Source organism: Delphinus delphis, chromosome X, assembly GCF_949987515.2.
Source record: "Delphinus delphis chromosome X, mDelDel1.2, whole genome shotgun sequence".
Lineage (NCBI taxonomy): Eukaryota > Metazoa > Chordata > Mammalia > Artiodactyla > Delphinidae > Delphinus > Delphinus delphis.
In genome coordinates, this window is record NC_082704.1 from 41,273,325 (window position 1) to 41,297,555 (window position 24,231).

The 24,231-nt window shown below is 45.9% G+C and overlaps 1 protein-coding gene and 1 long non-coding RNA gene across 4 annotated transcripts; both read right to left on the reverse strand.

Annotated features, from left to right (window-relative positions):
* Nucleotides 1–7,348: 7,348 nt before the first annotated feature.
* Nucleotides 7,349–23,768, reverse strand: LOC132418911 (uncharacterized). Of its 2 annotated transcripts, XR_009518053.1 has the most exons (9): nt 23,667–23,768; nt 23,114–23,190; nt 22,292–22,369; nt 21,864–21,944; nt 21,497–21,587; nt 21,012–21,148; nt 11,641–11,827; nt 9,085–9,191; nt 7,349–8,568 (listed from the first exon to the last, which is right to left on the reverse strand). It is a non-coding gene; the product is annotated as an uncharacterized lncRNA (long non-coding RNA). The 2 variants fall into 2 exon arrangements; XR_009518052.1 differs by lacking the exon at nt 21,012–21,148.
* On the reverse strand, nt 13,700–21,003 carry ARMCX4 (armadillo repeat containing X-linked 4). Of its 2 annotated transcripts, XM_060002987.1 has the most exons (4): nt 17,427–21,003; nt 17,179–17,390; nt 16,804–17,106; nt 13,700–16,677 (listed from the first exon to the last, which is right to left on the reverse strand). In XM_060002987.1, the coding sequence occupies exons 1-4, from the start codon at nt 21,001–21,003 to the stop codon at nt 14,026–14,028; spliced, it is 6,744 nt and encodes a 2,247-aa protein (XP_059858970.1). In that variant the 3' UTR covers nt 13,700–14,025. The 2 variants fall into 2 exon arrangements, with proteins under 2 accessions (XP_059858970.1, XP_059858969.1); XM_060002986.1 differs by having other exon boundaries at nt 13,700–21,003.
* Nucleotides 23,769–24,231: the final 463 nt, after the last annotated feature.

Sequence of the window (24,231 nt, forward strand, 5' to 3'; positions counted from 1 at the left end):
TTGTTGTTGTTGTTTTAAAGAACAGAAGAGAAAGTCTTCTATATTTACCATTTCTATTGCTTCTCCTTCATTCCTGAATTCTAGATTTCCCTCTGGTATCATTTCCCATTAGCCTGAAGAGCATCTTTTAACATTTCTTGTAAAGCATTTTCTGCTGGCAGAAAATTCTCTTGGTTTTCCTTCATCTGATAACATCTTTATTTTCATTTCCATTCCTGAAGGATATTTTTGCTGAATATGGAATTGTGTGTTGGCAATTATTTTCTTTCAAACTCTAAAGATATTGTTCCAATGTCTTTTAGCCTTCATTGTTTGTGATAAGAAAACCACAATCTTTCAAATTGTTGTTCCCCTACAGATAATGTGTTATTTTTTTCTAGCTACTTTCAAGGTATTTTTCTTTACTTTTGGTCTTCAGCAGTTTGGTAAGATGTGTCTACGCATGGTTTTCTTTGAATTTATCCTGTTTGGGATTCATTAAGTCTCTTGAATCTGTAAATTTACGACTTTCAACAAATCTGGAAAATTTTAAACAATCATTTTCTCAAATATTTTTTCTATCCCAGGAGGGGAAAGCCAAGATCAGGAGCTGTCACCCCTTCCCAGCACCATCTCACAGACCAGGAGTGTCACTCAGGTAAAATGAGGTCCCTGCCTTCAGCTCTGGTGCAGTGATTGAGGCTCTTCCCAGGAGAAAAGGCGGGCTATAAGGATGAAGAACTCTGCAGCTCTGCCTGAGGGAACTGACTTAATTTTGAAAAGGTAGTAGAAAATTCCATGCCTACAGGCATTGTCAAAAACAACGGAGATCATGGTGGAAGATAATTAAGAAGAGGCTGGTAGCACTAACACAAGAAAAATGTCAGAAGAGTCACAAGTTTATTGAAGAAAACCAGGGAAAGAGACAACCAATAAGAGCCCTCCTGGGATCATACACAATTGTAAGGGTCAGGAAGACTGTGTGTATATGCTAGGCTTCATGGAAAGGCATGGAACAGGCTTGAAGGGTGTAAAACAAAGAATGTTGCTCATTACTTGTTTCTACAAGGATTAAGTCATAAACCACTGCAGTTGCTGACCAACAGTACAGCCTAAAAAGAATTCAGGATGAAAAACAGGATGAGGCACTTTGTACTTTGGAAAAACAGGGCCCTTAGATAGCACCTTAGATAGATATATCTCAGGAAAATGTTCAATTAACCCAGATTCTTACATCTTCCCATACATAAAAAAGCACTAAAATCATTAACTGAGATACCTATTCCTCATGACAAGCAGTAACCTTTTACTGAGATGAATGCTTGACTGCATTTATTCCCTAGTCAAAATCATATATATACTGACTTCTCCCCCTACCTCTTCGGAGTTGTCCTCTCAGAGCTACTGAGAGGCTGTTTCCTGGGATCAGTCCTCAGGAAAACCCTGAATAAAACTTAACTCACAGCTCTTACATAGTGTGTTTTTTCTTTCCATTGAAAGGGGATTCCCCAAGCCACACACAAACCCATAAACACCAGGCAAAAGCCTTACTGGCTCAAGGAGCTTAAACACAACCTCTGACCAAGCACTGAATGAACCATAAGTTACTCTGACCCAGGGACGAATCCTAAAAAGCCAAGATTAAAAATAAAATCACAGTCATCCTTGGCAGTCTGGAACAATGTGTGAATGCCCAAGGCTATGCCTTTTCAGGAGCAATCAGAGAAGGAACTTCTGAGCTAGTAGTCCCAGTTTGAATGAGTTAGGGGCAAAATATGTAAACTCACTGAAATGTAAGAGCAGCCTCCAAGCTACACATATATCCAATGGCAAAAGGTAAATATCTAATTGGGCTTAAGCACAACCTTTGACCAATAAGTGACTTATGCTAACCCAGGGGCAAAACCCAGGTAGACAAGCTAAAAGATAAAAATAAGGGGGAAAGATCTGAGCTGGGAAAACAGAGGTGTACACTATGGGAGGAAATAAACTCCACAGAATTAGTCCCACCAACTCAACAAACAATAAACAAATGACAGCAAACAACAACAACCATTGGGAGGAGGATCAGTATCCAGAGTTGCTAATAATATGTTACCTAAAATGTCCAGTTCTCAACAAAAAATTAAAATACATACAACAGCTACACAGGTAAACATGAAAGGCAGTATAAATGTATTTTGTTGTAACTATTTTTTCTTCTATCTGATTTAAAAGACTACTTCATAAAGCAATATGAATAAATCTATGTTGATATATATATAATATATAAATATGTGAGTTGTATAATAACAATGCAAAGGAGTGGGGAGGGAATGGAGACATTAGGAGCAAAGATTTGAAATTGAGTTGGTATTGACCTGAACTTGATTTTTATAAGTCAAGCTATTAATTGTAATCCCCAGGGTAACCACTAAGAAAATACATTTTAAAATACAGTAAAAGAAATGACAAGGGAATGAAAATGGTACACTAGTAAATACCTATTTAACATAAAAGAAGGTAATAGTGGAGGGATAGAGGAACAAAAAAGACATAAGACATATAGAAAACAAATAGCAAACTGGCAGATAATAATTCTACTTTATCAGTGATTGCATTAAATGTAAATAGATAAAACAATTTAAAGGCAGAGATTGGCAGAATCAATTTAAAAAATATGATCCATGAAAATATACTGTCTACAAAAGATATTCAGAATCACAGATACAAATGGGTTGTAAATAAAAAGTTAGAAAAGATGTACCATGCAAACAGTAAACAAAAGGGACCTGGAATGGTTATACTAATATCAGAAAAATTAGGCCTCAAGACAAGCATTGTTATTAGAAACAAAGAAGGGCCATTTATATTGATGAGAGGGTCAATCCATCAAGAAGATTTAACAATTGTAAACATACATGCACCTAATGATAAAACTCCAAACTACATGAAGCAAAACCAGATATAATTGAAGGGAAAATAAAAATTTATACAAGGCATAACAATAATATATGATATATGCCAATTACTATGTGCCAAGTACTACTCTGAGTATTAATCTTTTAATCATCACAGCAATTCAATAAAATAGGTATTTTTATTCCCATTCTAAATATGGGGAAAGTGAGGTAGAAAGAAGAGAAGAGATTTGCCCAAGATCACATAGCTATTAAGTGACAAAACCAAGATTTGAAGCCAAGTTACCTACTGGCAGAGTTTATGTTCTTAACTACTCTTTCTCATGGCTCAGCTGTGAATAATATTTATGTAGCCATAAAATAAACATAGAATATTGATTTAGTAAAATATAGTGATGTAGGGCTTCCCTGGTGACACAGTGGTTGAGAGTCCGCCTGCCGATGCAGGGGACGCGGGTTCGTGCCCCGGTCTGGGAGGATCCCACGTGCTGCGGAGCGGCTGGGCCTGTGGCCACTGGGCCTACGCATCCGGAGCCTGTGCTCCGCAGAGGGAGAGGCCGCACCCATGAGAGGCCCGCGTACCGCCTATATATATATATATAGTGATGTAATAACAATATAGTGGGAAACTGTGGGAGAAGTGTGTATATGGGATGGGAGGTTTAAGATAACTGAATCTTGGGCTTCCCTGGTGGTGCAGTGGTTAAGAATCCACCTGCCGTTCCTTTTTGTCCCTTTCCAGCATTTCAAGATGTCGAAGCGGGGACGTGGTTGGTCCTCTGGTGCGAGATTCCGGATTTCCTTGGGTCTTCCGGTTGGAGCCGTGATCAACTGTGCTGACAACACAGGAGCCAAAAATCTGTATATCATCTCTGTGAAGGGGATCAAGGGACGACTGAATAGACTTCCTGCTGCTGGTGTGGGTGACATGGTGATGGCCATAGTCAAGAAAGGCAAAGCAGAGCTCAGAAAGAAGGTACATCCAGCAGTGGTAATTCGACAACGAAAGTCACACTGGAGAAAAAATGGTGAAGATATTTTTTTGAAGATATTTTTGAAGATAACGCAGGGGTCATAGTAAACAATAAAGGCGAGATGAAAAGTTCTGCCATCACAGGACCAGTTGCAAAGGAATGTGCAGACTTGTGGCCCAGGATTGCATCCAATGCTGGCAGCATTGCATGATTCTTCAGTGTATTTGTAAAAGAAAAAAATGATAATAAAAATTATTTGCTCCATGTCACTCTTCTTGACACCACCTAACCCTTACCCCCTCTGTAAAATAAAACTACCCAGTGCAAAAAAAAAAAGAATCCACCTGCCAATGCAGGGGACACAGGTTCAAGCCCTGGTCCAGGAAGATCCCACATGCTGCAGAGCAGCTAAGCCCGTGTGCCACCACTATTGAACCCGCGTGCTGCAACTACTGAAACCCATGTGCCTAGAGCCCGAGCGCTGCAACTAGAGAAAGCCCGCGTGCAGCAACCAAGACCCAACTCAGCCATAAATTAATTGATTAATTTTTAAAAAAGGAATAAGATTGTCAGAGCTGCAAGGGATTAAAAAAAGATAATCTTTTCATTGCAGAAAATCATAGCTGATGTGTAAAAATTAAAAGTCAAGAAATAAAAGTATAAACAGATTATTTAGAAATATGTAGTGATACCAGAAGAAATAGTTATAAGATTTGAAAGTGATTCTCTCTGAGGAGGAGAAATGTGGGATGGGGAAGGATGAAGCAAAGTTCTGATAGATTTTTATTGTTGCTGTTATAAACCTTATGGTACTCTATAACTATAAAAATTACATTTTAAAAAACCAGGACTCCAAACGTGTACAGAAAACTTAAAGACTGTTATGGGCTGAATGTGTGTCCCCCCCAAATTCATATGTTGAAGGCCTTACCCCCAGTATGGCTGTATTTAGAGATAGGTCCTCTAAGGAAATAATTAAGGTTAAATGAGTCCATAAGGGTGGATCCCTGATCCTATAGGATTAGTGTCCTTATAAAAAGAGATATCAGAAAGCTCACTCACTCTCTCTCCACACACATGCACCAAGAAAAGGCCATGTGAGGTCATAGTGAGAAGGCGGCTGTCTACAAGCCAAGAGGAAAGCTCTCACGGAAACTAAGTTTACCAGCACCTAATCTTGGACTTCCCAGGCTCCAGAACTGTGAGAAAATAAATTTCTGTTTTTCAAGCCACCCAGTCTGTGGTATTTTGTTTCAGCAGCCCAAGCAGACTAATACAGAGACATTATCCTCAATGAAATAAGCCAGTCATAGGGACATTCCTGGCAGGCCAGTGGTTAAGACTCTGCGCTTTGACTGCAAGGGGCATGGGTTTGATCCCTGCTTAGGGAACTAAGATCCCACATGCTGCGTGGCGTGGCCAAAAAAAAAAAAGAAGAAGAAAGAAAGAAGCCAGTCATAAAAGGGCAAATACTGAATGACTCCACTTAAATGAGGTACCTCAAGTAATCAAATTCATAGACAGACAGTAGAATGGTGGTTGCCAGGGGGATGGGATAATGGGGAGTTATTTTTTTTAAACATCTTTATTGGAGTATAATTGCTTTACAATGTTGTTAGTTTCTGCTGTATAACAAAGTGAATCAGCTATATGTATACATATATCCCCATATCCCCTCCCTCTTGCGTCTCCCTCCTACCCTCCCTATCCCACCCCTCTATGTGGTCACAAAGCACCGAGCTGATCTCCTTGTGCAATGCAGCTGCTTCCCACTAGCTATCTATTTTACGTTTGGTAGTGTATATATGTCAGTGCTACTCTCTAACTCCATCCCACCTCACCCTTCCCCCTCCCCGTGTCCTCAAGTCCATTCTCTACGTCTGCGTCTTTATTCCTGTCCTGCCCCTAGGTTCTTCAGAATCATTTGTTTTTTGTTTTTTGTTTTTTTGTTTTTTAGATTCCATACATATGTGTTAGCACACGGTATTTGTTCTTCTCTTTCTGACTTAACTTCATTCCGTATGACAGACTCTAGGTCCATCCACCTTAATGGGGAGTTATTGTTTAACGGGTATAGAATTTCAGTTTGGGAAGATGGAAAGAGTTTTAGAGATGGATGGTGGTGATGGTTATGCAACAATGTGAATGTACTAAATGTCAATGAACTGTACACTTAAAACTGGTGAAGATGGTAAACGTTTTCTGTATTTTACCACAATTTTCTTAAAATGGAAAAAAAGAATGTATAGAGGTATGCATTGTAATATAGATCGGAAGCTGTACACTTGGTTTCAGTTCTGCATTCCTGCTTGCCAAAGTCTCACACATATAGAGCTTCCTCAGCATTCTGCTCTCAGTTTTTCAGTCTGTACCCCTTGCTGGGGCTACCTGACTCACTCCTTGGCTTCAGTTATCATCTACAATACGTATCGGTAGTCAGACCTTTCTTCTGTGCTCTATATCCATACTTTTCAAATGAAAACTGAGCATCTCCACTTGAAAGTCCCAAAAGGACCTCAAATTCAAAGAATTCAAACCAGATTCATTCCCTTCCTCTCCCAATTCTACTCCTTCATGTTTGAAAAAGAGAAAGAGAAGAGAAATGTTAATACCCTTCCTCCTTCATTCCATACTCCAGACCGTACTCTTTCTCCTACACCACACTGCCTTCAGGGCCAATTAGTTCATGTGTTTCCCAGAAATAGGCCTTTTTCCCCTATAAGAAGGACTGAATTTTCATCTTCAAAAAGTGATGTTAAATTATACTTCATATGTGCATGACCCAGCAAGGCCACTGTACCCAAAACCTTAAACCAACCCCTTATCCCTGAGTATGCTATAACAACAACACTAGAGTAAGAATCTGGGGACCCGGTGCCACAGTCAGACCCAGAACTGGCTATAAGACCACTTAACTTTCCAAAACATCTAGGAATGTTATCCACTGCTATCTTAGCCTCATTGCTGCCCCTAGAACTGGGGATGAGGGCCACCCTAAACCCCATGCTTTGAAGGGTCCTGCATATCACTCACACACACACACACACACACACACACACACACACACACACACACACACACTCACTTATTAAAGAACACAAGGGTGCCTGTGTTACATGGGATCTGGTGCTCATTGTTGGTACAGTGCAACTTATAGGCCTAAACATCTGTACTTTGACTAACACTGTTCTGGCTCCAGGAAAATGCTTCTCCACATCTGTTTCCCTGTCTCCTTTAAACAAAAGGCAACTGTGTCCAAATGCCATGAAGATTTGTGGATTGTGCCACTGCTGACATAAGAAATAGACATTATTTCAGACTAAAGGGAAGATTCTAGCAGTGAACCACTCAGGGAAGAGAAAAAAACAAGCTACCTCGTCAGAGCCTTCTTCTCAGATACATGAATGCCATAGATTTTTGCTTAACAAACTTTAATTTCCCAGTAGTGTCCATTTTCTTGTTTATATTTATTTTCTGGTTTGTGGTTCCAAAGTAATAAAAAATTAATGCAATATTTGCAACAGTTGCATATATAGGCTAAAGAATATTTCACAATATTAAACAACAGATATGACTCTTGATTTGGGGATGTATGGAGAGAGAGAAACACGCATGAATCGTTGTCACAGATTGGATCCCCAGTAAACAGATTATGAGACAAAGATTAGTATAGGAGGTTTATTGGGGAGAGCTCCTGGGATAAACATTTATGGAAGAAAAGGGAGAAAATAAACAGGAATGAAAAGAGGAAGAAATCAAATGTCAGTGCACTATCAGTAGAATGCCTCAGCATACACTGTAGGGAATTCTGAACTTAGGATGAAACTTCAAAGCTATCTCAAGTAGGGGCAAGAGGACCAGGCCTTTATACACAGCATCAGTGAGCCATTGGATGTGGGACACTCTGAGAATAGGGTGTGATCTTGAACAAGACAATTCTCAGCTGATGGGATGCCTGAATGCGGCTGGCATCCAAGGGCTCTCTGATGGCAACATTCTTAACAACTGAAGTAATAAGGCCTTTATTGCTAAAGGGAACTCTGGGCAGGGCATTGCAGTATCCACCACAGTCCACCCTTTGTGCCTCTCAGATCTGCTTTATATAAGTTCCAGGATCAGCTCTTCCAGGGGTCTGGTAGGCCTCTCTTCCTAGGGGAAACTTAAACTATAGCCCCCAACACTGCAGCTGGTCTCAAAGCTGAAAATGACCATCCCTCTCTTCCACTATCAATTACAGATCCCAATCACTCTTAGGGTCTTGGTGGTTTGCCTGGTGGTATGATCCAGACCCTCACTCCTGATCATCATGGGTTTCTCAGGCTGGAGTTGCTGTCCTTGATGATATCCACATACCAAGCCCACCAATCTATACATAAGGCTGGGGTTTTTCCTTCTCAGTCAGCTTGTCAAAAAAGATCCCCCATGAGGCACAGGTGTAAGGAGTGTGAAAGGTGCTAGCGCAACAGTGGTGGATATCATGGAGGATCTGCTCTAGCTGATTGTGCAGGTGCTTATACCCTCCAGTCCTGCTTGTGCTTGATCCTACGTGTAAAACTTCCATCTTGTTGCTGGGCCTGCCCACACTTATATCTTGGAGGATCTGACAAAACTCAGTTCATAATGGGCAGTTCTGGTTGTATGGTCAGTTGCATGGTCATTTGATGTCCTATGACCATGTATTCCATATCTACCAGGACACAGTAGCATATCAGGAGCTGTTTTTAAAAGATATATAATTATCCACTGCATGTGGCATGACTTTGTTCCAGAATCTAAGTTCTGGTCTAAGTTGTGACCTTCCCATTGGGGCTTACCAAAAACTCCACATGGCATCTTCCACCAACACAGATATCTCTAATACCTTAGAGTCTACTGATTTCATGGTCCAAGTGGCAGGACTGCTTGAAACCATGGCCTAGACCTGCTATAAGGCCTTCTTTTGTTCTAGGCCCCACTCAAAGTTGGCAGCTTTTCGTGTTACCCAATATGTGGGTCAAAACAGTAATTCCAGATGTGAAATGTGCTGCTTCCAGAACCCAATAAAGCCTACAAGACATTGAGCTTCCTTCTTCATGAGGAAGGTGGAAAATGCAATAATTTGTACTGTACTTTTATAGGGAATCTCCTGGCATGCCCCAGACCATTCAACCCCTAAAAACTGTACTTAATGCAGCCAGCCCCTGGATCTTTGTAGGGTTTATCTCCCATCCTCAGGAGTACACATGTCTTACCAAGGCCTCCAACGTGTTACCCACTTCTTAGCCATTTGGTCCAACTAGCATGATGTCATCAACACAGTGGACTAGTGTCATATTCAGATGGTCCAGATCTCTTCATACTATACCATGACAGAGGACAGGAGAGTTAGTAGAGTCTTGAGGAAAAACTATAAATGTATACTGTTGTCATTCTATGTGAATGTGAACTTTTATGATGTTCCATTCTGATAGGGATAGGAAAAAAAATATTTTCCAAATCAGTAGCTGATTACTGTACTAGGTACCTAAGGCCATGTCATCCTGTTCTAGCAAAGATATCGTATCTGACATGGCAACTGCCCTTGTGCCACTACTTGGTCGAGTTTACAGTAGTCTACTGTCATCTACCAGACTCTGTCCACATTTTTCAGGGGTCCAAACTGATGCATTAAATGGAGATATGATGGGGACCACATCCCAGCATTCTTTAGGTCTTTAGGTGGCACTAACTTCAGCCATCCTCTCCAAGATGCTATCTATATGTTTTCATTTACCATCTTTGCCAAGGAAGAGGACAGCAATTTCAAAGCTTCCACTTGGCCTCATCTACAAATAGCTCTGACTCCACATGCCAAGGAACCAATATGGGGCTTGTACCAACTATCATAATGTCTATTCCAATTTTATATTCAAACACCAGAAAAATAACCATTGAGGGAGTCTGTAGACCCAGTGGAGCCACTATAAACCCAACATAGACTAGGAGCTTATATAATTTCTGGTTTCCATCTGCCCCTATTCTAACAGGGGTGAGGCAAGATGATACGTTAGGTCTCTGGGTATCAATAGCAACTCACAACCAGGGTCCATCAGCCCTCAAAATGTTTGGGTATTCCTCTTTCCCCAGCACACAGTTACCTTCGTAAATGGAAGGACTGGAGGAATCAGTCCTGGGTACCCCACTCCTTCAAACAGTGCTCTCTGGATCAAAAACTGACTTAAGGCCAAAGCTGAGCAGGAGAGTGTGACTTATTGAGGCACCTTCCCTCAGACTTCTGAGTATCTTTGATTTTTTTTTGATTGTACAGATCGAATACAAATTGTTGGACGCTTATTTTCCCTAGGACAATGTGTTATATTGACCACCCACATTCTATTAACTACCTCTTAACCATCTATCTACCAGGAGGAGCACTGTGTTCTATTAACCCTCTCCAAAGCTCTCTGCAGATCAGGCCTCCCGGCCTATTACTCTGACCCTGTGGTGCATTATGGTATTTGCACCTACCTGACTTCTGACAATTGAGCACAGTTATCCTGTCTCTATTGTTTCAGTGGCATCACCATTTCTATCAGTGATCTTCATCCTATAATACCCTCCCCTACTCTGAGCCCTGGTCTGCAGAGGCAAGCCACCACTGAACTTCTCAGTGATGCTGGTAACCCTTTAACCAGTGCATTCCTTATAGCTTTAGCAAATGGTGTGCCCTTTGGGTCCTCCTCCATAACATAGTCCTCTGGAGGGCTTTCTGGCTTTATAATATATTTATTCTATTCCCACTTCCCTGAGCCTTTAATCCCTTCTCCCACCACCTGCAGTGGCAACTCTGGCCTTTATACCTCAATGTGGGCCATTGGTTTTTTTCTATTCTTTGAGGAGCCATTCTAATAGTGAGTTCACATTGATCTCCTGGGATCTTTTCCAGGATGTTAAATCCTGTATCTTGGTAGAGAACTCTCTAATCAATTAATACTCCCTTATTCAATTTTATATTCTAGCTCCCCTGATCAAGGCCCTCAGAATTCAGTCCCATGCTTACTCCCTCAGCACCTGCTAGAACATGCTGGCTAGGTCCTGCAGCTCCTTCTTGAGATATTCCCTTTCCTTCCTTATTAGGCCCAGAACACCACCAATGAAGTTATGTAACTTAACCCTAGACATAGGCCCAGTGGCCAGGATGGGAGGTGGGGGCAGATTCTGTGGGAAACACACATTATCTTACAAGGGAAAGGGCTCTGCATGTTCAAGCAAGGTGAAGCACTAACGCTTAATAGGAAGGAGTGGGACACTTCTGAACGCTCAAGGAGCTCAGGGAAATCTGAGGATATAAGACTTTTAGGGACATCAATCCAGATGTCCCTATTCCATGTGTCAGGGTCACATTCCTTCCTAACCAGGGCCCTGGTCTTGGCATAGCAGACTTGTCTTGGTTTAGATTTTAACTTTCTTTGAAGCTTGTTTCAGTAAGTCCTGGGCTTGGTCCTCAGATTTCTCTCCTCTCTACCTGAAAAAGATGAGGACCTCTTTATATGCTGTGAATGAAACCCTCTGGCTTTCACACAGAGCTTAAATTGTTGACTAATTTAATTCAGCTTTTCATTATCTTTTCCTAGAGGTCCATCAAGCTGAGCAATAGTCACCCAATTTTCTGGACTTCCTTATATTTAATATACCTCACATATTTCTCAAATGCCTACCACATGGCACCAGTTAATGTATTCCCTTCCATGAATGCCATTCTAGTTCAACTCCAGTGAAAGCTCTAACTCCTCTGCTACCTGTTCCACATGTCTATCTACTCCACCTACCACAAATGATGGGGTCCTCATTGGCAGCTGGGCAGCAGATGATCCATCTCCTAAATTTCATCACAGTGTATGCTTTTCTGAACCTCTTCTTGTACCAACTGTTGTAGGATGGCTTCCTGGAGAGCAGACTCAGAGACAGGGTTCAGCATGAAGGGCTTTTATTAGGGAATGCTCTTAGGATTAAAACCTGTGAAAAGGAAAAGAAGGAAGCAGGATTGGACAGAGGGAGAAGTTAAGCTGTCCCATTTGGGGCAAGAAGGCCATGTAGATCAGTCATTGAATGTGAAGTACCCCAGAAAGGAGTTATGACCTTGGGGGAGGTGGCTTTCTAGCTGAGGCAATTCCCGATGAGGGCTGACAGCTGAGGGCTGTCTGCTGGCAGCACTCCTAGCAACTGAAATAATAAACTCTTTATTCATGAAGGAGGATTAGGGCAGCAGATTGCAGAATTCACCACAAGTATGACATCATTTTTTCCACTGGAAAGTTGGTGACCATCAAATGCTAGAATTGAGAACAGCTTTACTTTCAAAACGATTAATGAAATTTAAAATTTCAAACATTTATACTTATATTTATGGCTTTATTTAAGTAATATTTATTTTAAAATTTTATTTATATTCCAAATATTCAGACATAAATATGTGAACCTCCATTTATACTTTTGCTCTAGTGCCCTGAAATGCTATTAACAGGCCCGCTTAGCCTGAATTCATCCGTTTCCTTTTAGTAAATTATGCAAAAAGTCCTGGTTTATTATAGTTGTAGTTGCCCATCAACATTTTCAAGAGCTGCATAATGTCTCAATGTGTAGACATACCTTAATTTCTTAGCCAAGTGCCTATTTCAAGACACTTGGGTCATTCACAGTTTTTCACTCTTCAAAAAGGTGCAGATGCACAGCCTTGTACAAGCTGATTATTTGATTATCTCCTAATGATAAATTTCTACAAGAGGAATTTCTGGGTCAAAGAGCATGCACATCTTGAAAGCTTCTGAAACATGTATCCAAATGGATCTTGTACCAAGTATGCTCCCACCAGTACAGTTTGAAGGTGTCCCTCCACCCACACCCTCACCATACTCTGGGTTGGAAGAGAGGTGGATCTTCTCCAGTATGGATGCCAACAGCCCTCTCAATGGTTCCATAAAGACCCTGCCCCAACCAATCTTGTAAAAGAAATCTGATAGAAGCACTAAAAATTATTATTTCTTCTATTATATTTTTTCATAATTCCAAAATAATTACTAACATATTCACTCCCATAGACACCAGAGTTGGACAAGAAAGAGGATGTTTACCTATCAAATGCCCTCAGGACCCTACAATAAAATTGTCCCTCTCTGTATGTCCCCAGGATAGGTTCCAGCACTTCTTCATTCAAAGCAACTCTCACTTCCTTCCTCCCCTTGCCACTCCCATTGCCACCAGTGAAATTTCACACCTTTAGCAACTATGCCTGAACTATGGTGGTAACTTCCTAAGTGGTGTTCCAATCTCCAGTGGCCAATCCTGTCCCCACTCCAACTCTGACCCATTCTGCACGCAAGTCAGTCACATAATGTTCCTTTCATCTTGTCACTCCTCTGGTCACAAAAGGCTTTCGTGTCTCCCAGAAGTGGGTAGAATATACAGACACCTCAGTTTAGAAATCAGGGATCCTCCATGAATGGGACTCACCCAACTGCCTGACTGTATTTTCCATCACTACCCTCCCCACACTTTGTACTCCAGGCAGGCCAGTCTCCTCTGTGGAGCAAAATTCCCACCTCCATGCCTTTCTTCCCGTCACTCCTCCCTCCTCCAATGCCCTTCTGCCCTGTTTTTATCCTGTCTTTCATGCCCAGCTTACTTAGGTGCCCCCTCCTCTGCAAAACTTTCCCTGAACACTGTTGCATGCAGAAGTTTCTTCTGCCTTTAAGCACTAATAGGAAACAGCTGGCTATGATCATAGGCTCTTGGGTTTTGTTAGTATCTTTTTGTTTCCATACATCTTGCCTTTCCAAATAGATCACAGATTCAAGGACAAAGACGTGTCTTTTTTTTCTGCTTAAAACACACAACTTTATTGATGACATAAAAATAAAGTCTCAAATGTATAAGCATAAGTCCACACAAAGGACCAAAGATTACCTTACTTATGAAGAATCAGCTCAGTTTCTGCTCATGAAGCATACCAAAAATATCTCAATCCAGACAAGGTAAAAATCAACACATGTATTTTCAGTACAAAATTGAATTCATTTGGTGTTCATAAAATGGTCCAGCTAACGACCATCATAAGCAACATCACTTTAGAAATTATAATGCAATTTACAATGTGCATTACTTCCAGGCTGCAAAACCAAAATATTACTCAAATTTGTTTGGAAAATTACAACTAATCAGAGTTTACTTAATAATAGCTCAACTCTTTCTTTCACCTCAGGGTCATTGTATTCTGCTGCTAAGACTCGAAGTTTCTTGGCACATGCTTTAGGTCGTTGGAATATGAAATAAAGGGAATTTTTACTGAACTTGTCCTGGGTAAATACTTTTGCTCTTTTTTTAAAATGGTAATTTATATTTTCAAATAGTGAAAGAGCATTAAGAATATTTTCCTTTGTCTCTTTCTTGCTAAAGATATTAATCAGTGATGCTGGTGCATTGGCAATGAGCAAGTCTTTTGTCATAGATGGATTTTTAGAGAAATTTAAAAGCATTCCCAAAATATGGTCTTTAGTTTCTCCACTTCCCACAGTTAACAAACGAAGAAATTCTGAAATGTAATTTGTAACCATATGCTGATATTCACTAATAATAGTCAGGTGCTTTATCAATCTCAATCCAGCCAGCTGCACATTTGAATTCAAGGGATAGGTGATGGTGTCTTCACATACTTGGTTTAAGTATGTTTTAACCTTCCTGTGATTTTCAGCAGCCACCGAGATGTTATTCAGTGCATTTAAAGCCTTCTGCCTAACACTGGGGTAGGGATTATTGAGCAAGCCTTCAATAATTGAGATTCTACCTGCATTACGAATGACTTCATGGGAGAATGGGTAATCACGGCTGTTATACAGAGCATTATTGGCTATTTCATGAATAGAAGGATCTTCAGTCATCTCAATCATGCAAATGAGTTTTTCAAGCTCTCGTGGATCCATATTAGTTTCACGTCTACAGCGGCAGGCCCAAGGCTGAGTTTTCTCCCCAGACCTGATCTGCTTTCTGAGCTCATCTTCAGGTGGGAAGCAGGATTCATTTTGATATGGAAATTTCATTTCTGTCCAGATCATGGCTCCCGCCCATGACCCCATTCCTGCCCCAGGGACCATAGATGGATATGTGACTCTTGACTCAGCTGACTTTTTGGCTTTAGTCTTAGGTGCAGATTTGTCCTCACTTCTGTTTTCATTACTATCCCAGAAACAAGACTTTACATCGACTCCACCAGCAGCTTCAAGCTTATCCTTGGTGCTGGCCTTATCTCCAGCCCTACGCTCAAAATTGACATCTTTCTCACGCTTAGATCTGAATGCATTACTGTTCTCACTCTCAGCCCAAAACAAGGACCTTAAACTTATCTCCTCAATATCAGGGCTGGATGCTCTACTTAGCTCATCCTCATCTACATCCCCAGCCAAAGTCCAGGACCCCATGCCAGCCTCTTCCCCAACCCCAAGCCTAGACCCTGTAGTGGCTGTATCTCCATCCCAGAGCCAAGACTCCTGCCTGACCTCAGCCCCAACCCCAGCCCCAGCCTCAGCCCCCACACAGGAATCCATACAGGCAGCCTCATCAGATCTGATCCAGGACCCAATACTGTTTTCGTTCTCAGCCCCAAATCTAGAACTAATGATAGCCTCTTCCCTAACCACTGAGCTGGATTCAATACTGGCCTCATTTTTATCTCCAGGGCTAGACACAATACCAGCTTCTTCCCCTCTCCAGAACCAAGACCCTGTACTAGTCTCACTCCCAGCCCCAAACCAGGATCCTTCATTGGCCTCTGTCCCAGCACTCACCTGAGACCTTCTACTGGTCTGGTCTCCAGGCCTAGCCCAGGAACCTCCACTTTCCTGCTCTTCAGGCGCTAAGCTAGACCCTCTACTGGCCTCATTCCCAGGCTTAGACCCAGCCCAGGATTTTCCACAAGGCTGATCCCCAGTGCCAGCCCAGGAGCCTCCTCCACTGGCCTGATCCTCAAACCCAGGTTTGGAACAGCTACCAGCTTGATTCCCAGCCACAATCCAGGACGTTCCACTGGCCTGACCCCCAGTACCAACCCAGGACCCACCACTGGCCTGGTCTGCAAGCCCTGGACTAGACCCTCCCATGGCATGGTCCTGAGCACCAGACCAGAACGCTCCTCCACTGGCCTGATCCTCAAATCCGGGTTTGGAACAGCTACCAGCCTGATCCCCAGCCCCAGCCCAAGACCCTCCACTGACCTGACTCCCATTATCAGCCCAGGACCCACCACCGGACTGGTTCATGGGCCCAAGCCCAGGCCCTCCAATGGCCTGGCCACTAGTCCCACCCCAGGACCCTCCTGTATTGGCCTGACTCCCACTGTAAGCATAGAACCATCCAGTGAACTGATCCTTGAGCACTGGCCTGGATCCTCCACTGGCCTGGTCCCCAATGCCAGCCCAGGAATCTCCAACGGACTGGTCCCTGGGCCCCAGTGTAGACCCTCCACTAGCCTGGCCTCCACTAGCCTGGCCCCCACTGTCAGCCCAAGACACTCTTCCAGATTTGGCCTGATCCTCATATCTAGGCTTTGTCTCACCACCAGCCTGATGCCCAGGTCCAACCCAGGACCCTTCATTGGCCTGGTCCACAGCCCCAACCAAGAAACCTCCACTGGCTTGGTCCCCAGAGTCAGCCCAAGACCCTCCACTGGACTGGTCCTCAGGCCCCGACCTAGTCCCTCCACCAGCCTGGCTACCAGCCCCAGCCAAAGACTCTTCTTCACTGACCTGATCCTTAAATCCAGGCTTGGACCCACCACCAGGCTGATCACCAGTCCCAGTCCAAGAACCCCCACTGGCCTGATCCACGGCCCCCACCAAGAATCCTTCACTGGCCTGGTTCCCAGTGCCAGTCCAGGACCCAACACTGGACTGGTCTGCAAGCCCTGGCCTAGACTCTCTATTGGGCTGTTCTCCAGCTGTAACCCAGGACCCACCACTGGACTCATCCACAAGCCCTAGCCCAGACCCTCCACTGGCTTGGTCTGCAGTGTCAGCCCAGGCCCTTCCACTGGACTGGTTTTCAGGCCCCAGCCCAGCTCCAGCCCAGGACACATTTTCATTGGTCTGATGCTCAAGTCTAGGCTTGGATCCACCACCAGACAAATCACTAGTCCCAACCCAGGATGCACCGCCAGACAGATCACTAGTCAGAATCCAGGACCCTCCAGTAGCCTGGTCCACAGCCACAGCCCAGTACCCAATGTTAACCACATTCCCAGCTGTAGCCTGAGCCCAGGACCCTCCATTAGCCTGAATCCCAGCCACATCCTGGGACCTTCCACTGGCCTGTGCCTCAGCCCCAGCCCAGGATGCTCCATTGGCCTGATTCTCAACCACAGTCCAGGACACTCCAATGGTCTCTCCCCCAGTCCAGGATACCCCACCGGCCTGGCCCCCAGCCCAGGAACTCTCACTGGCCTGAGCTCCAGTCCAGGGCACCACAACAGCCTGGTTGCCAGTGCCAGCCCAAGAAGCCCCACTGGCCTGGTTCTCAGCCACAGTCCAGGACCCTCCAACAGCCTTGTTCCCAGCGTCTACCCAGTAACCCCCACTGGCCTGGCCTGCAGCCCAGGACTGTTCACTGGCATGACTCCCAGCCCAGAGCCCTCCACTGGCCTGGTCCCCAGCTCCAGCCCAGGATTGAATACCAACCTCATTCTCACCCCTAGCTGCACTCCAGGATTCAACATTGGCTTCATTCTCATCATCAGCCCAGGACATGCTATTCTCCCAGTATCCATCCCTAGCCTGAAACCTAAATTTGATCCACCGCTCAGAAGCAATCCAGTCCTCAACACCAATCCCATTCCAGTAGTAGTCATGGACCTTAGGCTGAGACTTTTTGCAGGCCTGAGTGCCTGCCCCACCCTCACTCTCAGAAGTGGGCGTGGCCTTAGCCTTCGGCTTTACAGAGGCATCTCCTGTGGCTTCTGCCTCAGACTTACGCATAGCCTTGTGCTTTGCCCCAGACGAGGTCTTACTCTGGGAATGGGCTACAGACTGACGCTGGTCAGAGCCCATCGTACATGCTCCAGCCTCTACCTTAGACTCAGCAACATGATTGCCCCTAACCTTACTCCTGGCACCAAGCAAGGCCTCACCCTGGGAATTGGCCAGAGCCTGGGGTGGGGCAGAGCCTGTTGTACCTGGTCCAGTCCCTGCTTTAGACACAGCATTGGGATTGCCCTTGACCTTACTCCTGGCACCAAGCAAGGCATCACCCTGGGAACTGGCCACAGCCTGGGGCTGAGTAGAGCCTGTTGTATCTGTCTGAGGCTGGGCAGAGTCTGCTGTATCTGGCCCAGCCCCTGCCTTAGGCACAGCACTGGGATTGCCCCGGACCTTATTCTTAGTACCACACAAGGCCTCACCCAGGGAACTGGCTGCAGCCTGGGGCTGAGCAGAGCCCTTCGTATCTGTCTTAGACCCTGCCTTAGGCACAGCACTGGGATTGCCCCGGACCTTATTCTTAGTACCACACAAGGCCTCACCCAGGGAACTGGCTGCAGCCTGGGGCTGAGCAGAGCCCTTCGTATCTGGCCCAGACCCTACCTTAGACACAGCATTGGGATTGCCCCGGACCTTATTTCTGGCACCAGGTAAGGCTTCACCTTGAGAATTAGACTCAGCTTGGGGCTGAACAGAGCCCACTGTATCTGGCCCAGACCCTACCTTAGATACATCATTGGGATTACCCCTGACCTTATTCTTGGCACCAGGCAAGACCTCACCCTGAGAATTGGCCACTGACTGGGGCTGGACAGTGTTTGCTGTATCTGTTTGAGGCTGGGCAGAACACGTTGTATCTGGCCCAGCCCCTGCTTTAGACACAGCATTGGGATTGCCCCGGACCTTATTCTTAGTAGCAGACAAGGCTTCACCCCAGGAATTGGCCACAGCCTGGGGCTGAGCAGTGCCTGTTGTATCTGTTTGAGGCTGGGCAGAGCCCTTTGTATCTGGCCCAGCCCCCGCCTTAGACACAGCGTTGAGATTGCTCCTGACTTTAATCTTGACACCAGGCAAAGTCTCACCTTGGGAATTGGCCACAGCTTGGGGCTGGGCAGAGTTCTTTGTATCTGGTCCAGTCCCTGCTTTAGACACAGCATTAGGATTGCCCCGGATCTTATTCTTAGTACCACACAAGGCCTCACCCTGAGAATTGGCCACAGCCTGGGGCTGAGCAGAGCTTGTTGTATCTGTTTCAGGCTGGGGAGAGCCCTTTGTATCTTGCCCAGTACCTGCCTTAGACACAGTATTGGGATTGCCCCGAACTTTATTCCTGACACCAGGCAAGGCTTCCCCCTGGGTATTGGCCATAGCCTGGGGCTGTGCAGAGCTCTTCGCATGTGGCCCAGCCCCTGACTTAGACACAGCATTGGGATTGTCCTGGACCTTCTTCTTGGCACCAGGCAAGGCCTCGCCCTGGGAACTGGCCATTTCCTGAGGCTGACCACAGGCCCTTAGTTCTGCCTTAGCCCCTGCCCCAGAAATAGTATCAGGATCGCCCCTGCCATCAGTCCTGGAATCAGGGAAAATTTCAGCTTGGGCCTTGACCCCAGCTTGAGGCTGTGCACAGGTTTTCATGTCTGCTCCAACCCCTGCCTTACACTTGCCTTTGGCTTTGCCCCTAGCTTTACCTCTGGTACTAGGTAGAGCCTCAGCCTGGCTCTTAGTGGAAGTCTGAGACTGTGCCTTTGTGTCTGTCCCAGCCTCTTCTTTAGACTTGGTGTTGGCATTGCCCTGAGCCTTAATCCTGTCATCAGGCAAGGCATCAGCCTGGACATTGGCCTTAGGCTGAGGCTGTGTATAGGACTCAGTGTCTGTCCCAACCCCCACCTTAGATACGGCATTGGAATTGCCTCTACCCTTACCCCTGGCATCAGACGTAGCCTCAGCCTGAGCACTGGCTACAGCTTGAGGCTGAGCGGCAGCCCTCGTGTCAGCTCCAGTCATTGCCTTAGGTGTGACATTGTTATTTCCCCTATCATCAATCCTGGCACTAGACATTGTCTCAGCCTGTTTCTTGGTCACAGTCTGAGATTGTGTAGAAGCACTTGTACCTGCCCCAACCCCTGCCTCACACATGGCATTGGTATTAACCCCAGCATCAACCATTGCCCCAGGCACAGCCTCAGTCTTGGCTACAATCTGAGGCTGAGCAAAAGCCCTCATATCTACCACAGACCCTGCCTGAGACGCAGTTTTGCAATTCCCCTTGGCCTCAACCCCAGTACTAAGCATGTCGTCAACCTGGATCTTGGCCACAGCCTGAGACAGTGCACAGGACTTCATGTCTGCTCCAGATTCTGCCTTGGACTTGGTGTTATGATTTCCCTTAGCAACAACTGAGGTACCAGACCTGGCCTCAGACTGAGTCTTGGCCACACTCACAGTCTCTTCCAGGGCTCTCAACTTGGTCTCAGCCACACTTCCAATCTTGTTTATGGTACCCACCTTGGCCACTTCCCTGATTACTGCCAAGGCCTCATTCCGTGTCACCATCACTCTGTTCATTTCTGTCTCTTTTTCAGCCAATATACGAGTTTCTGCTTTGGTCTGGGTCATTGCTTCTTTCTTGGTCTCTGCCCTAGCACCAAGTGCCCAAGCTTTAGCCTTGGTCTGGGTCACTGCCTCTTTCTTGACTAGTCTCCCAGACTCAGAGTCAGTTTGGGTCACTGCTTCTTTCATGGCCACTTCACTGGCTTTGGCCTCAGTCAGAATCACTGCCTCTGTTATGACCACTGTTCCAACCACTGTCTTTGCCTCAGATTGGGTCTCTGTCTCTGCCTCAGCCCATGCCTTGGCTTGAGAGTTGGCTTTGATTCTGGCTGTAGCAGTGGTATTAGTCTCTACTTCAGCCCCAGCCCCACCTCCTGCTCCAGTTTCTGCTCCAGTCTTGGGCTTGGATCTAGTCTCAATCTCTGTCCCCACCATGGCTTCACACATCGCCAAGGTCTGGTTCTGTATCCCAACCACAGTCTCCATTTTGACTCTGGACCCATTTCTGGCAAGTCTCCTCACACTCTGGGCTCTTCCCTTGGTTAATCTGTAAATGCAGTAGCAAGCACCAGCCCAGATCATCAGTCCTGCGGTCACCCAGCCCACTTCCTGAACACGACCCATGTAATCACCCTTGCTGAAGACACGAACAAGGTACAGAGGGGCTCAATCAGGCTGTGAAAAGTGGGTAGTAGGTCTGCGCATAGGCCTGTGAGGGTGTTGGTCTTCAGCCACTCAAAGGCCACTACAGTTGCCACTGGAGGTGGACCTAGAAGTGGAGGAAGGAAATGCACTAAAATTTCTCTTCTAATTCTGTGCATCACACAGATAGATACAGAAGGACAGGAAAGTGTAAAAATGGTGTGCTTGGTGGAAGAAAAGGATGATTAGCAAATTCTCTCTCCATCCCTTTTATTTTATCTCCTCTCCATCTTCCCCAGTGCCCAACAATTTCCCCCAAGGTACTTCCGTACACATTTCCTTATACCAAATGAACAGTGGAAAGGATGGTGGTAAGGCTGACTATGAATGGTAAAGACTGGGAAGCCCTCAGACTTCGATTTTTACTGGACCTACTCTGGTCACCACTCCCACAGGTCCCCACCCTCATACCAACCTGTAATGATCAAGGCAGTTCCCTCCTCTTTCCTTCTCTTGATTGGAGATATACCCTAAAGTAGATCTATAAACTCATGAGATCTGTGGACCTAGAGACAGACAGATAGACAGGCGGAAGTGAAGATTTTGCTCTTGTTGTGACAGATACATTATTAGCAAACTACCTCTCTATCCCCTTCAATTCGCCCCACTCCCTGTGCCAAAATAAAGGTGAAGGTGTGGGGTAAGTGAAGAGATAGTGGGAAAAGTGACTGGAAAAAGGAGAGACTGAGGATCCTCCAGACTGGACACTGGCCCTACTGGATGGGCACTGGTCTCCAGCAACCCACCTTTGATGTCTACCCAGCCAGTCCCCAGCCTCTTACCAGTCTATACTGATCAGGGATAATTTCCTTCTTGTTTCTTTGCTTCCAGTGATCTCAAACCTTTCAGACCTGTAGACCAACCTGTGGACAAGTAAACAAACAGATAGTAGAGACCAGGTCCTTCACAGAACAAACAAGCACCTTGATCCCTGACTCCAGTCCCTGCCTTGTGAGAGCACATGTCCAGTTTGCTAAAATGATCCATCCTTTCAAGTCTTCTCTCCGTCACACTCCAGCCCACCCTTACCCCAATATTTCTACTATTTCCTGCACTGAAATCAGTAGTGGGGGTAGCAACACTGTGGAAATCTGGCAGAGTGTAGGAGAGGCAGAAGAAACCTCCACTGAGAGGACCGTCTCAAGTCTCAGCCACCTCATATGCCCACCCTCTCTTGTTACCCCCAGGCACTGCCCATCTTCACACCAACCTCCACAGTCCCAGGCCAGTCTCCCAATTTCCCTTGCTTTCAGTGGTAAACAGCCCTACTGTCGCCCTATGGGAAGACCTAGGAAAAAACAGAGAAAAAAGGGAAGGTGAAACTTGAGTGCTTGTGACATCCCAGCATCTGAAACATGGGTCCCAGTACCTGCCTTACTGGATTTAGAGATCTGTTCTCTGGCAAGCAAAACCTAGGGCTTCTCCAGCACTGAAATGCGCAGGGTGGAAAGGGGAGGCAGGAAAAAGGGGAGAGACAGAGGCGAATTATTGTAAAACCACCTGTAGGATTCTAGGGCTTCTCTCAAAAGTCCATCTTTTCCTTCACCTGTGCAGACAGGTGGGAAAATCTGAAAAACTGGAAAACCAGGAGACGCATAGAGGCCCCCATATCCCATATTCTAGAATCACAGCCTACTGCCATCTACTTCTCTTTAAACCCATCTCTAGGAATCTCCAGCATAAGAGACAAGGTGTGTGTGTGGTGGAGGGAGGCTTTTGCTTCTGCAAAATCACCATCCCTGCCCCACAAAGGCTATCTCCAAAAAAAAAAAAAAAGTAATTCTTTGAGACAACAATTTGTATTTTCTGAGGCACAAATAAAAGCATCCCTAGAAAAGTTGCTGTCTTTATTGGTCTTCAACATACACTTTACGTTAAAAAGCCCAAGCTTGGTAAGTAAACGCAGGTTAGGGAAAGTCCACTATAGCCCCACCCTATATCCCAACCAAATAGAGGAGCCTAAGTTCCTGTCACAGAGAATATTCATAGAGCGCTTCAACTGTTCACAACGGGTGTCCGTGCCCACACTAACCTCCGCAGATCCTGTGCAGTTGTCTCCTTTCCTTCTTCCCTCGCCTTGCCGCGAACAGTGCCACCCCGAATTACTGTCTTCAGATAGGAGATAGTAAAGGCACTGAGTGCTGGGACCAGTACCCAGGACACAGATCCCAACGCTGGATTCAGGAACCCAGTTATCAAACGTCCCTCCCCACATTGCAAGACGCCACCCTCACCAACCCTGCCGTCCAGTCACTAAGGCCCACCATTTTCTCTGCAAACGCCACCGTGGCGTGTCCCTTCCACTGAAATGAGCAGGAAGCGGAGCAGGCGTGTGTGGTCTGTGATTAGATTCAGAGAGAATGGGGCATCTCAATCTCTGCATTTCCCTCTTGAGACACTCCCCCCACCATTCGCCCTGTCAAAGCTCACGGTTCCCCAGCACAGACGTAGGGAGGAGGAGGAGGGCTCGGGAGAATCTGAGCGAAGGCTCTGGGAACTTGAGCCCGCTTTGTCCGCCACCCCCCGACCAGCTCCGGGGATCCGCAGTCCGCTGCCGCCCTGGCTTCGGCGCACGGGGCCCTTACCTGCTCCGCTTCCCCCGGGCCCAATGCCAGCCCGCCGTTCGCAGGGCAGCGGGGAGCTGGTACCCACACACGAGTGACGACTGCACCGAAAGCTGCGTCGCTCTGCAGCTCCCGGTCACGTGAGGGCCCCGCGTCACCGCCTAGCTCGCCCTCCGATCCCCCCCACCCCGCAACCAGGGCCGGCGGGGAGTTCAACAGGACCCTCCCCTCCACCTCCGCGCGCAAGATCTCCCCCTCCACCCAGCTGTGCGCGAGGCCCGGTCACTCAGCTCCTTTCCCTCCAATCTGAGAGCCCACAAGTGGCATCACCTCCCTGCGGTTGGAGTTTGCCCTTCTCCTGTTACCAGGGAGGGTCTGCGTCCCCCATCCACCCTCAGGCCTTGGCTCCGGCCTTTTCGGCTGCTTCTTTGAGGACTCTCTCTTTCTCTCTTACGCTGTTAAGACTAGCGTCCCCATTGGATACCTTGCTGCACCAAAATGGGCTAGGGAAGAGGTGTCAGGAAGGGGAGCAGAGAGTGCAAGGAGAGGTTTAACTTTCTTTTTTATGTTCCTTTTTTTTCCCTTT

Excerpts from the sequence above, each read along its gene's own strand:
- ARMCX4 (XM_060002986.1), bottom strand. The coding sequence starts at position 21,003 with ATGGGTCGTGTTCAGGAAGTGGGCTGGGTGACCGCAGGACTGATGATC.